At 46.3% G+C, this 12,532-nt stretch overlaps 2 protein-coding genes across 2 annotated transcripts in view; one reads left to right on the top strand and one right to left on the bottom strand.

Moving 5' to 3' along the window:
* Positions 1-5,432, top strand: part of adat1 (adenosine deaminase tRNA specific 1) — a 9,918-nt gene extending 4,486 nt beyond the window's left edge. Inside the window, 5 exon segments of the mRNA XM_008296804.1 lie at positions 12-646; positions 741-886; positions 1,228-1,327; positions 1,513-1,599; positions 5,169-5,432. Coding sequence (XP_008295026.1) covers positions 12-646; positions 741-886; positions 1,228-1,327; positions 1,513-1,599; positions 5,169-5,298 — 1,098 coding nt within the window. The 3' untranslated portion in view covers positions 5,299-5,432.
* Positions 5,433-8,594: 3,162 nt separating this feature from the next.
* The window catches only part of gabarapl2 (GABA(A) receptor-associated protein like 2), a 14,048-nt gene continuing 10,110 nt past the window's right edge, over positions 8,595-12,532 (bottom strand). The window contains exon 4 of the mRNA XM_008296802.1: positions 8,595-9,735. Within this exon, the coding sequence (XP_008295024.1) occupies positions 9,627-9,735 (109 nt within the window). The 3' untranslated portion in view covers positions 8,595-9,626. The remainder of the gene's footprint in view (positions 9,736-12,532) is intronic.

The raw sequence follows: 12,532 nt of genomic DNA, 5'->3' as shown, positions 1-12,532 counted from the left end.
GTTCACTGCAGGCCATGATGTGTGGAGCATCCAGAACCATCCTGAGCTGTCCTGTGTCACCAGGTGGAGACGCCTCCATCATCCCCATGACCCACGGCCCGCCTCCGCCCTGCCCCCCGGTCACACCTGGACAGGTGCTCCATGACGGAGGAGGAGACCTGAAAAGAAAAGCTGAGGAGCCCAGTGGAGCTCAGAACCCAAAGCTGCCCCGTCTGGAGGGAACCGAGCCCCAACAAGAGGACAGAGGAGACACAGAACCGCCTGACCCGACTGTAGCCAGAGGTTTTACAGACAGAACAGCCGAAACTGTGTCACAAGCAGATCTGGGTCAGACCGCCAGTTCTGGCCCGGATCCTCCGGTCCCAGACATTCACAGAACCGGGGCCAAGTGTGTCCCGGGTGGCCCGGCCGACCCCCAGCGCCCCGGGGTGGGCTACCACAGCACCGGGGTTCTGCGGCTGAAGCCGGGCCGAGGAGAACCGACGCTGTCCCTGTCCTGCAGCGATAAACTGGCCCGCTGGGGGGTTCTGGGCTTTCAGGGCGCTCTGCTGTCCCACTACCTCCAGGAGGCGCTCTGCTTCAGCGCCGTGGTGGTGGGCCGGTGTCCGTACAGCGCCGAGGCCATGCACAGAGCTCTGGTCGCGAGGTGAGCACCTCCAGCTGCTGCTGGGTTTTACTCCTGACAGAACATCCTCAGACCACAGGTCCAGTCCTCCTTACATCTGGTCCTGTACTCTCAGGTGCTGCCAGGTATCGGACCTCCCAGCCGGTTTCTCTGTCCGTCCACCGGTTCTGCTCCAGTCCGGCCTGGAGTTTCCCTTCAGCCAGGCCCAAGCCGAGCTCCAGCACCGGGCCGGACAGGGACGCGTCTCCCCCTGTGGGGCAGGTAGGACCATCAGAACCATCTCAGAACATCTGAATAAACTAACGTATAGACATTGTTCACTGTGAAAACGTTCAGGTGCAGTCAGATGAAGGTCAGTGTTCTGGAGCTCTGATCCCTGAACTGTCTCATCCCGACTAGAAGCCCGACTTTAAAGTCATCCAGAGAAAACAGAACCAGCAGGTTTAAAGTCTTCTTGGGTTTAAACCTGAATAAAACCGCTGGTAGATCTGTGCATGTTGGTAGCAGCATCTGAATGTCTGAGCGTCTGCAGGGTTCCTCCTGAGATCCCAGAGCAGCTGAAGAACATGAAGCGTTACGGTTCTGCTTACTGTGTGTTTCAGCCATCAGCTGGTGTAACGTGACGGAGCAGCCACTAGATGTCACCGCTAACGGCTACAAACACGGAGTCACCAGGAAGGCCCTGGGAACTCCTAAAGCCAGGTAGAGCCCAAACACCCCCATGCTTCCTGAACACGACCAGAACACCCCCATGCTTCCTGAACACGACCAGAACCCCCCCATGCTTCCTGAACACGACCAGAACCCCCCCATGCTTCCTGAACACGACCAGAACCCCCCTCTGTTCGCTGTGTCAGAGACGTTTTGGTGTCTCTGTGTGTTTCCAGGTCTCTTCTGTGTAAGCTGGAGCTGTTCCGGTCCTTCCTGTCTCTGGTTTCGGCCACCGACCCGTCAGCGCTGCCCGACTCTCTCAGGTAACCAACAAAAGGCTCTTTCATACGGTGGCCGTGGTGGTGAACCGCCTCAGACTGCTTCAGGAACAGCCTCCAACACACTCAGACGACACAGTGTCAGTAAAGCTCCTCAGGTCCACATGCAGCGTTCGTGTCGGCGTCCTTTAAACTCACCAGTCATTAAACGAGGCCGCCTTTGAGGGAGCAGTCCATTCATACCTGAAACACTACTCTGTCTTATTTAAGTGTGACACTTCTGCAGGCTTTGTGTTTGACCTTCTGCTGCTTTGTCATCAGCTCACATCTATTGTGTTGAAGTCGAACACGTAGCGTCCTGACAGGTGTCGAGTGTCGCACAGCTGAGATTACACAACTAACTGTGTCAGTGTGAGTCGAGGGCTGGAGCTGTGTGTTGTCTCTGATTGAACAGAAGAGTTAAAAACAACAAGCTGCTCGACAAACGATCAGAGCAAAGAGAAGCTCGTATAAAACCGTTTGCTTCATGTTCAGAATCTGAAGGTTCAGGATCAGAAAACATCAAAATGTAAACATGAAGAGAAAAGTATCAGCAGAAAATAGAAATATCAGCACACAGTGTGATAAACAAATAATAATAGATTTATCACCTGAAAAGCCTTAAAAAGGTGTGAAAACAGGCCTTGATACAGTCTGCCACGGTTACTTTGAAGAGGTTTATATCTGGTCTGCTTCCAGGTGGACTTTCAGGTTTTAAATGTTCCTCCAGACCTCCACGTCTCAGATGAACTCGTGTTTGTTTATGGAAATTAACAGACATTATTAATTAATCTGGCACAAAACGATCTGTGATGAAATGTGAAGAAATAGACCAAAAATGATGTTTTTAAACGTCTTCCTGATTATTAGTTATTAATGTGAACCATCAGTCAATAAGGCTTCGACTAACAATCTGGAGATTATTTTCTGGATGAAGGCTGCAGGTGTCTCGGTGGTTAGCANGTGCTGCTGACGCTCTGTGTGTGTGTGTGTGTGTGTGTGTGTGTGTGTGTGTGTGTGTGCAGGTATCTGCTGCAGCAGCTGCGGGAGGCCGTGGGCGGTCGCAGCAGCTCGCTGTTCCGTCCTGCAGACCAGAGGGGGAAGTGGAGGCTGCAGCCGGGGGTCTCCTTCGTCTTCTTCACCAGCCACACTCCCTGTGAGTCCCGCCAGCTCCCTGGTCACAGAGTCGGGTCATTCTGCCACTTGAGGTGGCTCAAAGTGTACGTGGAGCCCTGGTTGGTCTGTATCAGGTCAGAGTGGTGATAAACCAGCTGCTCTCTGTGGAGCCAGCAGATGATTCTACATTTAACTCACGGGGTTCACATGCGTCCACCAGGTGAGGGTTAGCAGGACCGTCAGTAGTTTCAAACCACTTCTTGGGTCGCACATCAGTCGCTGACTAGAAGCTTCTCAGAGCACCGCTGACGAGCCAACATCTGCTGTGAGGCGTTCAGGAAACATCTGTAAATAAAGTAAAGGGTCTGCTGATGAAACATGTTGAGCAATGAGGGGATATTTATGTTCTGTTCAGTCCATGGTCTGAGTCTTATTTACTACAGCTTTGTACATTAGCCACACGTAGCTCCTCANTTTTAGATTATTATATATATGATGTATAATATATATTTATATTTTATAATTATAATTTTGGATGCCCACGTTATTTAGGTTGACGTGTGAGTTAATGGGGCCGGGTGCTATGCCCACCGGGTGGTAGGCAGGAGAGGGCGTCCTGATATACTGCCCCCTGGTGGCGTAGACTAGATTTGGGGACATGGTTTAAGGTTGCTCATAAGTGTACTTGGTACCAGAGTAACTAAGGCCAAAGGTTGATGATCAACTTTGTAGTCGTATCATCAGACCTGCGGCCGTATGTTTTGGACACTCTGGGTGAAGAGAGGAGCAGAGCTGTCAACTGATCACCACCTGGTGGTGAGTTGGATCCGATGGCGGGGAATTCTGCCGGACAGACCTGGTAAACCCAAACGCGTAGTGAGGGTGAACTAGGAACATCTGGCAGAGGCCCCTGTCCGTGGCGTTTTCAACTCCCACCTCCAGAAGAGTTTCTCCTGCATCCCGGGGGAGGTTAAGGACATGGAGTCAGAGTGGTCCATGTTCAAAGCCTCCATTGCAGAAGCGGTCGTTAGGAGCTGTGGCCAGAAGGTCACTGGTACCTGTCACGGCGGCAATCCCAAAACCCGCTGGTGGACACCGGCGGTGAGGGAAGCCGTCTGGCTGAAGAAGGAGACCTTTCGGGCCTGGTTGGCTCAGGGGTCTCCTAAAGCAGCCGGCAGGTACCGGCTGGCCAAAAGGGCTGCAGCTGCAGCGGTTGTGGAAGGTAAAACTCGGGTGTGGGAGGAGTTTGGGGAGGCTATGGAGAAGGACTTTCCGAAGAAGTTCTGGCAAACCGTCCGATGCCTCAAAAAGGGGAGGCAGGGATTCTCCCAGGCTGTGTACAGTCGGGGAGGAGAACTGCTGACCCAGACTGGGGACCTCGTCGAGCGGTGGAAGGAGCACTTCGAGGAACTCCTGAACCTGGTAAACATGTCCTCTGATGAAGGGGCAGAGCCTGAAGACTCGGGGGCTTCTACATCCATATCCGTGGTAGAGGTCACCGAGGTAGTTAAGAAGCTCCTCGGTGGCAAAGCGCCAGGTGTGGACGAGATTCGCCCTGAGATGCTGAAGGCTCTGGACATTGTCNTGTTTTGTTTTTTATTTGTAAATAATGTCTTTTTACGAGCCACTTCCTGTTTAATGGCGAGCTGCTGCGGCGTGCATGTTGGGTGGAAATGCACTCTGGTGGAGCACGTTTATAAAGTTTCAGGCAGGTTGGATGCATACAGGCCAGTTACACAGCCCGTCTCGTTTTATGGTGCCGTGTTTTTTTCAAAATGGCGGACTTCCTGTTGGGTCTGGGGCTTGGCGCTAATTGACTTTTTTGTGCATCGTGAGATGCTACATATGCCCACTGAATTTTGTAGGTCTATGTGAAACAGCCTTTTGACAGGAGTCCATTGAATGCCGGAAACAGCGAAAATGTGCAAAATGGCCTTTCATTGAAATTGCACCGGCTGCCATTTCCACGCCGTCAGAATTTTGTGGAAGATTTTTAATAACTTTTAGTCACCACGTCCTGTAGTTTGTGCCAAATCTCAGGTGTGCAGACATAGCTCCTAGGAGAAGAAATGGTGGATTTCCTGTTGGGTTTACAGAAACACGCTGATGGACTTTTTTGTTCGTCCTGACCTCCTCCATATGCCGACCAAATTTCGTAGCTCGCGGCTAAACGTGCTTCCGATGGGACTCTGTTGAAATTTTGCAAGGTGGCGCTGTGGAGCCATTTTGGAAGTGACATGCCCAATTCCTTTCAAATATTACATTTTTCGCCAGTCCTGGTGTGTGTGACAATTTTGATGAGTTTTTGGGCATGTTTAGGCCCTCAAAATCGCGTTCGTTTGGGACGAAATAATAATAATAAATATCCCCATCCTCCATCCTTCCCCGTCCTCCGTCCTTCCCCGTCCTCCGTCCCATCCCCATCCTCCATCCTTCCCCATCCTGCCGTTTCTCTTCAGGTCGGAGCTGCAGACCTACTGGGACTACAAGCAGGCGTCCCAGTGTTACCAGCAGGCCCAGCAGCAGCTGCTCAGCCAGGCCTTCCCTCTGTGGCCTCGCGGCGACAGGAAGCTGCTCCTCTTCCACTGACGCCGCCTCGGCCTCCGTCCATGGAAAGCCGTCTTTGTAGCAGCAGGAGCTGGGAGGTCGCAGGTCGACACCGCCGCCGACCTGCAAGTATCGTTTTCAGGAATGTCCCATTTTTAATAAAACTACAAACTTGACTCGTGTCCAGAGTTGGTTTCTTGCTTCGGGCCTGTTGAGAAACTGTTCAAAGAGGTTTTCATTGTCTCAGAGTGTGTGAAGGACTCCAGCTGCAGGACTTGAGGTTGTCGAGGAGATTTAATCGTTTAATAAACGATAAAGGCGATGCTGAACTCTCAACCTGCTCCGGAGCAACTTATGTTCCCGATAATGGATCAAAACGGATTAAAAAGTCACGTTCTGACCCTTTAGTTCTCAGACTTTTAATCCCACAGAGCTCAACAAAAATATATATTTTTATTTTAGAGCTGCAGTTTTAAAGCCACTTCAGTGTTTTATATAATATTAATATAATAACAAAGACTGATGAAGCCAACTCAGCAGATTGAATGGTGTCTTTATATTTGTTCTGTACTTTAAAACTGGATTGAAGAACAAATTCAGCGTCCACATCACTTTGAAAAAACATCTGAACTACTTTAGTATTTATTCTTCACAGCAGCATAAAGGAACAACTTCTGTATTTTCATTATACGCTCTTGTGCTGCATAAGAAACCCACAAAATTCAACTTTTCTCTGATCGTGTCTCATATAAACCTGTTGATAACATGTCGACACATCTGGCAGGTTTGTTTCCTGGGTTTGGCTGCAGCAGCTGTGTTGCTTTAAGCCTGAATTATCTTTTAAAACTCCTCGTATTTGTTCTTCTTGTAAGAAATGTGCAGCTTTAAACCGTGTTTGTTGATCTGTGGGAACTTTATTTTGGAAAACTAAAGGAAATCCTGTTTGTTGCTTCATCATCCAGGCTTCTGCTGGTGTTTGGTTCTGATAATGACACATTTGAACAGAACCTGTCAGAACCACTCACCGCCTTGATGTCAGTAATCCACTTGTTCAGCCATGTTGGTTCAACGTTTCATCGACCTGCAGCTTCGAGGCCTGAACGCTGCGTTGTCGTCGAGTTGTGTTGATCTCTTTACTTTCCGTCTCTCAGGTAATTAACACAGAAAACCTGCTGAACGGTCGTGTTATTTATCTGAACTATAAGGCTGCAAACAGCATTTGTTTTTATTTTTAATCCATCTTAGAATTATTTTTTTTGGCAGAAAATAATGAAAAATGCTCATTTTTATTCCCTGAATTCAAACTGATATATTCAGATGTCTCACTTTGTCAAAAACACAAGAAATGTCAGTTTACTGTCATAGAAAACGTGTAAAACCAGCAAATATTCACAATTAAGACACTAATGAGTCATCAGAATATTGAATTCTGTCTCCAGAGAGACTTCATTTTTCCGTATCTGGGTGTGAATCGTTCTGTTTTATTATATTTTCTTCTTCCTTTAAGTAATTAACAACGAAAGTTCAGTCAGAAGTTATATTATTTCATCATATCTGAACTATAAGACTGCAAACAACAATTATTTTTATTTCTAATGCGTCTGACAATTATTTTATGGCATATATTTATTTTTTTCCCTGTGTTTAAGCTAATGTATTTAAATGTCCTACTTTGTCTGAGTCATGTTAAAAAACACAAGAAATGTTTTTCATCCATCCAATGGTAATAAATTAGCAAATATTTAGGATGAAGAAGTTTACTGGCTGAAAACGTTGATTGAACAGGTAATTAGAGTAATGAATCCGGTTTAAACATAAACTCATCAGATGATCATGTCGAGGTTGTTCAACCTCAGTCGAGTTACGTTTGATCAGATTTTTTGCCCCTTTGAGTGATTAGCACAGAAAATTCTGTGAAAGTCTGCAAACAACAATAATTCTTGGTATTTTTCATGCATCTGACAGTTTTTTGTTTTTGTTTTTTGGCTGAAAACGGTGAAAAATGCTCATTTTCATTCCTTGAGTTCAGGGAAATGTATTCAGGTGTCTTATTTTATCTAATGAACAGTAAAACATATTAAGTTTATCATCAGAATATGTAGGAAGCGAGCAAAGATTAACAATTAAGACGCTTTTTTTGCTTAAAGTGACTGAAACAGTTGATCAGTGGTCAGATTATTGAGTTGTGTCTCCAGAGGAACACTCCTGGTGTCACTGGGATCCAACATGAGTTAATCTGCTCCGTCTGGACACTAATTCACTGGTGAACAATAAGAAGTGAGCTGCATGTTTCTGGACAACAGTCGGTCCTTCATCACTCACAATGAATCAGTGGAGTCGCAGCTCCAGCTCAGCAGATTCCTCCTGATTCCTGTCAGCTCGCTGCAGATTAGGACCTGGATGCTTCGGATTCTACACGTAATGTCATCGCTGACAGGTTCTGAGGTCTGGTTCTGGTTCATTTCTAGATGGTATTTGTCACCAAACAGCGTACGTCAGTCAGAAGAGCTTCGTTCTGCAGCGTTTACATCGTTTACCTGCTCAGTGTCCTCGTCTGTGCAGGACGCAAGAAGCAAAGCATGGAATCAAAAGTGTAACTCATTTGTAAAAACAAAAATGAAATATTAATGATGTTTGTTTTTAATAAAGCAGAAACTCGACACAGTCCGTTTTACATTCGTTTTATTGGTCAGGTCTTCCAGCTACCTTCCCCTTTTTCAAATATCTAAAACTCCTTTATGTCTGCAGGATATATTTAACGATAATACGACACGGATGAAACAAGACGCTCCCGGACACCATCGCATTCCATCGATACATCACACGTCTACAGAGCATGTTGGGTCAGGCTCGCCGTGCACGAACAGGACGCTGTAGCGGGTCGAGGCAAAGGGCGGGAACACAGCGGACGTCGAGCTCCGGTTCGGCACCGATAAACCACAGCGGCAGCCAAAACAGCCTCAGACTCGGCCGAGCGAAGAGAGCGAAGGTCTGCGAAGAGCCGAGCAACGCTTTACGGGAAGGAAACCAAGGATTCCTGAACGTTTATTCATTAACGAGAGCGAAGAACGCTGCTCCTGAACAACGCCTTCCATCCACAGTGTTCATCGACGAGCGGTTTTAATCATTAAAATCTGAACAAGATCAGAAAATCTCCTGACCAGCGATGGAGGAAGTGCTTCGATCCCCGAGGAACATCAGCAGTACTTTGGTGTAGAAATACTGCATCTCACATCCAAGTACCAGAGAAGTTATAATAATAATACTTGTTGTTTGAAAGAAAAGTTAAATGTGTATTTCCCTGTTTTGTTAAATGTCAGATAATAACCAGTAAAAGCATAAAAAAAGAGTAAATTTACATGTTACCTATAAAAATAAAACCCGACCAAAACTGTAAATAATGTTCACGTCAAAGATCGATGGAATTACAAAAAGCAGTTCATGTTTTTAAAGGAATTAAAAATATCTTTCATTTACACATTTGCTGCTATTTTTACAGTTTTTTAATGTTTGCTGCCAGATTTTTTGAGGAATCTTGTTTTTTAACAGTTTATGCCAAAGTACAGGCAGTGATGCTCACAAGCACCGGGTGCAGGCTTCCTGGAGTCGGCCAATCAGACGAAAGCAGGCTTTAAAGAGACAGTTATCAAAATAACTCCCTAGAAATGGACATGTTACACATTTATGTTTAATTATTTGTTCTACTGCTCAAGCCCTGAAAACGTCATGCTTCTGGAGTTCTAAGGCTAAAAAATGCTAAAGCTAACTAACAAGTGCACACCTGTGTGCTTCAGTCAATCTGAAGGTGAAACGTTGCTTCCTTCAGGTAAAGTGTTGCTTTGCTCTCGAGTCTGAATCCTGGTTCAGTGCTGACGTCTGTTCAGCCAAAGTAATGTGCAAATGCAGCGTCCAGCGTTCCTCCACCTCCACCTCCACCTGGACCGGAGCAGCGTTACATACTGAAGGGTTCATACATGACATAGGATGAGGTTAATGCTTCTAGTCACATGATTACAGCGTTTCTGTCTCAACACAAACATCTGTGACGACAGAGGAAATGAATCTGTAGTGTGTGTGTCTACCTGTGGAGGACTAACCATGTGCCTGTGATGCGTGTTGACTGTTACTCTGGTTTACGGCAGTGTTAAAGATGTTTTCTCTCCACAACTGACCTTAAAACAGCAACCAGGACGAAAAGGCCGACGAGCCTGAAGGTAATCTGTCAAAAAAGTTTGTCTGTTGTCGCGTTTTTTGTTAATTTTCAGCATAAATGTGTGTTTTTCAGTATCAAAAATCGACCATGAATGAAGGTGCCGAATGTGTGGGTGCTTGTGTCTGAAGCTCTGAGCACCAGCATGTGTGCGTCGGTGTTAATCCTGTGCTGTCTGCTGTCGCCCGAAGGTGTTCTCTCCGCTGTAGGCCACGTACAGAAAGCCGTCCTCGTCCTTCTCCTTGTCGTACAGCTGCCCCATCGTCAGGCTGCAACACAGCACAGAGCAGACGCTGATCAGTCCATCACCGTGGTGGACGTTTGAACTGAACAGAAACATCCATTGAAATGCATTAAAGTCAAGGAATGCTGCAGATGCACAAACCAAAGGCCCAAACCTGCTGTAAAAAGGCTTCGTCCACCAGAAACAAGTCTTTAAAGTGTCAAATACATGAGGCTTCTGCTTTATGTCCTCTCCTGTCTGTTCATGTCCGTTTGCATCTGTTTCTGTCAGGAAGTCTCTTCATATTTAGATGGTTTTTGTAATTTTGTCTTAAATTTGCCTCCAGATGTGAATAAGCTGCAAACTTTGATTAAACTAACGCTGCTTTAACCGTTTAGAAGTTCTACCAATTTTATAGGTTGAAGGCAATTTAACAAACGAACATGGATCTTTTATTAAGTCTGCAACATACACATGCATTATAATTCAAGACACGCTGCAGATACACAGACAACAAACATTTCAGACTAAAGTCCTAAAGTGTCAAATACTCGAGTTTTGGATGCCCNAGCCGAGTGTGAAGGGGATGCGGATCAGTACCTCCAACTCCGAGGCCATGGTCCTCTGGTGGATTGCCACCTCCAGGTGGGGGGGGGAGTTGCTTTCTCAAGCGATGGAGTTTAAGTATCTCGGGATGTTGTTCACGAGTGATGGGAAAATGGAGCACGAGATGGACAGGCGGCTCGGTGCGGCGTCAGCAGTAATGTGGGTGCTGTACCGGACCGTCGTGGTGAAGACAGAGCTGAACCACAAGGCGAAGCTCTTGATTTACCAGTCCATCTATGTCCCAACCCTCACCTATGGTCACGAGCTTTGGGTCGTGACCAAAAGAACGAGATCACGGATACAAGTGGCTAAAATGAGCTTCCTCTGCAGGGTGTCTGGGCTCAGCCTTAGAGATAGGGTGAGGAGCTCAGACATCCGGAGGGAGCTCGGAGTAGAGCCGCTGCTCCGTCACGTCGAAAGGAGCCAGTTGAGGTGGTTTGGACATCTGATTCAAATGCCTCCGGGGAGGCTTCCTCTGGAGGTCTTCCAAACACGTCCACCTGGGAGGAGACCCCGGGGCAGACCCAGAACCTGCTGGAGGGATTATATCTCTCGGCTGGTCTGGGAACGCCTCGGGATCCCCCAGGCAGAGCTGGAAAGCGTCGCCGCAACCCGACCTTGGATAAGTGGAAGAAAATGGATGGATGGATGGATGGATGGATGGATGGATGGATGGATGGATGGATGGTGTGAATTAATACTTTCTGTTGGTGATTTTTCTTGATATCGTTAATTATTTCCACTGTGAATTAATCTGTGGATTATTTTCTCACTTTAATTTGTCGTTTGGTCTCTAAATGTGCATCAGTGTTCAATGTTAAACAATAGTTTAACATTTTCAGTCCAGTGTAAGCATTTATTAAAAGTTAATTCAGATATCTGTAAAACAGCAACATTATTGGGTGCTTTAAATCCAGTAAATCAGTTTATTTATGTAGTCACACACATTTGTATAAACACAGATGTTTGATGTCAGTATTATGTACAGGTACAGCCTGTTTTTACATTTTATTATCCATAGTTAAATGAAAAAAAAAAGTATTTAATACACAAAATGTTCCTTTTTACACAGTTGCAAGTGACTTAAATATGGTACAAAATAATGAACTTTTACTGTATTATATAGTTTATATAATTACAGGTTTTTGATGTGCTGATTTAGTTTTACAGTTAGGTGTAAATTACTGCGGTTTGTCTGTGATTTTTATTATCTCTGATTTACCAAAACAGGAAAAACCTCCAGAACAACACGAACAGTTTAAAATGTGGGTTTTTACAGTGTGTGCTGCTGCTGCTGAGAATCCTGTCCTCGAGGGAAACACTGGTCCTTCTGTTCATCAGCGTTCAGCAGATAACCTGATCCCACACACACACACACACACACACACACTCACACTCACACACACACTCACACTCACACACACACACACACACACACACTCACCGGTGGACACTGATCCGTCCGACTCCAGCTCACAATGACCAGATTCTGTCCGTGACAATAGTGAAGGGAGGCGACTGTTGTCGTCGCCGTCTGCAGTTCAGGGAAGCTGAAATAAATCTTGGGCCCGTTCTGTGAAGCAGCTGCTCCGGTGACAGGATTCTGAGTTTTTACGTCTTTTCACAGAAATGCTACCTGCATTTCTAAAACCCACTAGTCCAGGTGTAGCTGCAGGTCTGATGGGACCTCAGGTGGAGGCAGTGGTCACATCTCAGCAGGTGGGACTGATGCTCAGGTCCGGTCTCTGCTGTCTGCTGCCAACTCCAACAAGCAGAAGATAGCAGCTACAGGTGGCAGCAGCAGCTCGGACGTGGAAGGAAAAGGAAAGCTGTGGTTCACCACGAAGCATCAGACTCATTGAGTTTAACCCCAAAACCTGCCAGCAGGGCTGAAAAAGTCTAAAAAAATAAAGAGAGTTACGCAATGATTAGAGACAGAAACCGTCCAAACTAAATGTGTTCACGCAGAGTTCTACATGATGAAAGTCACTTCATCATACGAGCTTCATCTAAAACTCACCAACAATCCAGCAGTCGCTCTGAGTCCTGGAAATAGAAACAAGTTTAAATCGCAGTCCTCAGTGGACCTGAAAGGACACGACTGAGTCTGAAAGAGATTAAAAGTGTCACAAGCATCAGAACATGAACTGGAGCAGCCATTACTGGATTTATAGGCTCAGAACATAAAGAAAACCCAACAGGAACGTTTTACTGTGAACATGTTCATGGAAACACAA

Source organism: Stegastes partitus, unplaced genomic scaffold (genome assembly GCF_000690725.1).
Source record: "Stegastes partitus isolate 25-593 unplaced genomic scaffold, Stegastes_partitus-1.0.2 Scaffold1152, whole genome shotgun sequence".
Taxonomy (NCBI): domain Eukaryota; kingdom Metazoa; phylum Chordata; class Actinopteri; family Pomacentridae; genus Stegastes; species Stegastes partitus.
The sequence above is the reverse complement of the archived record's forward strand: the minus strand, read 5'-3'. Positions and strand labels throughout refer to the sequence as shown.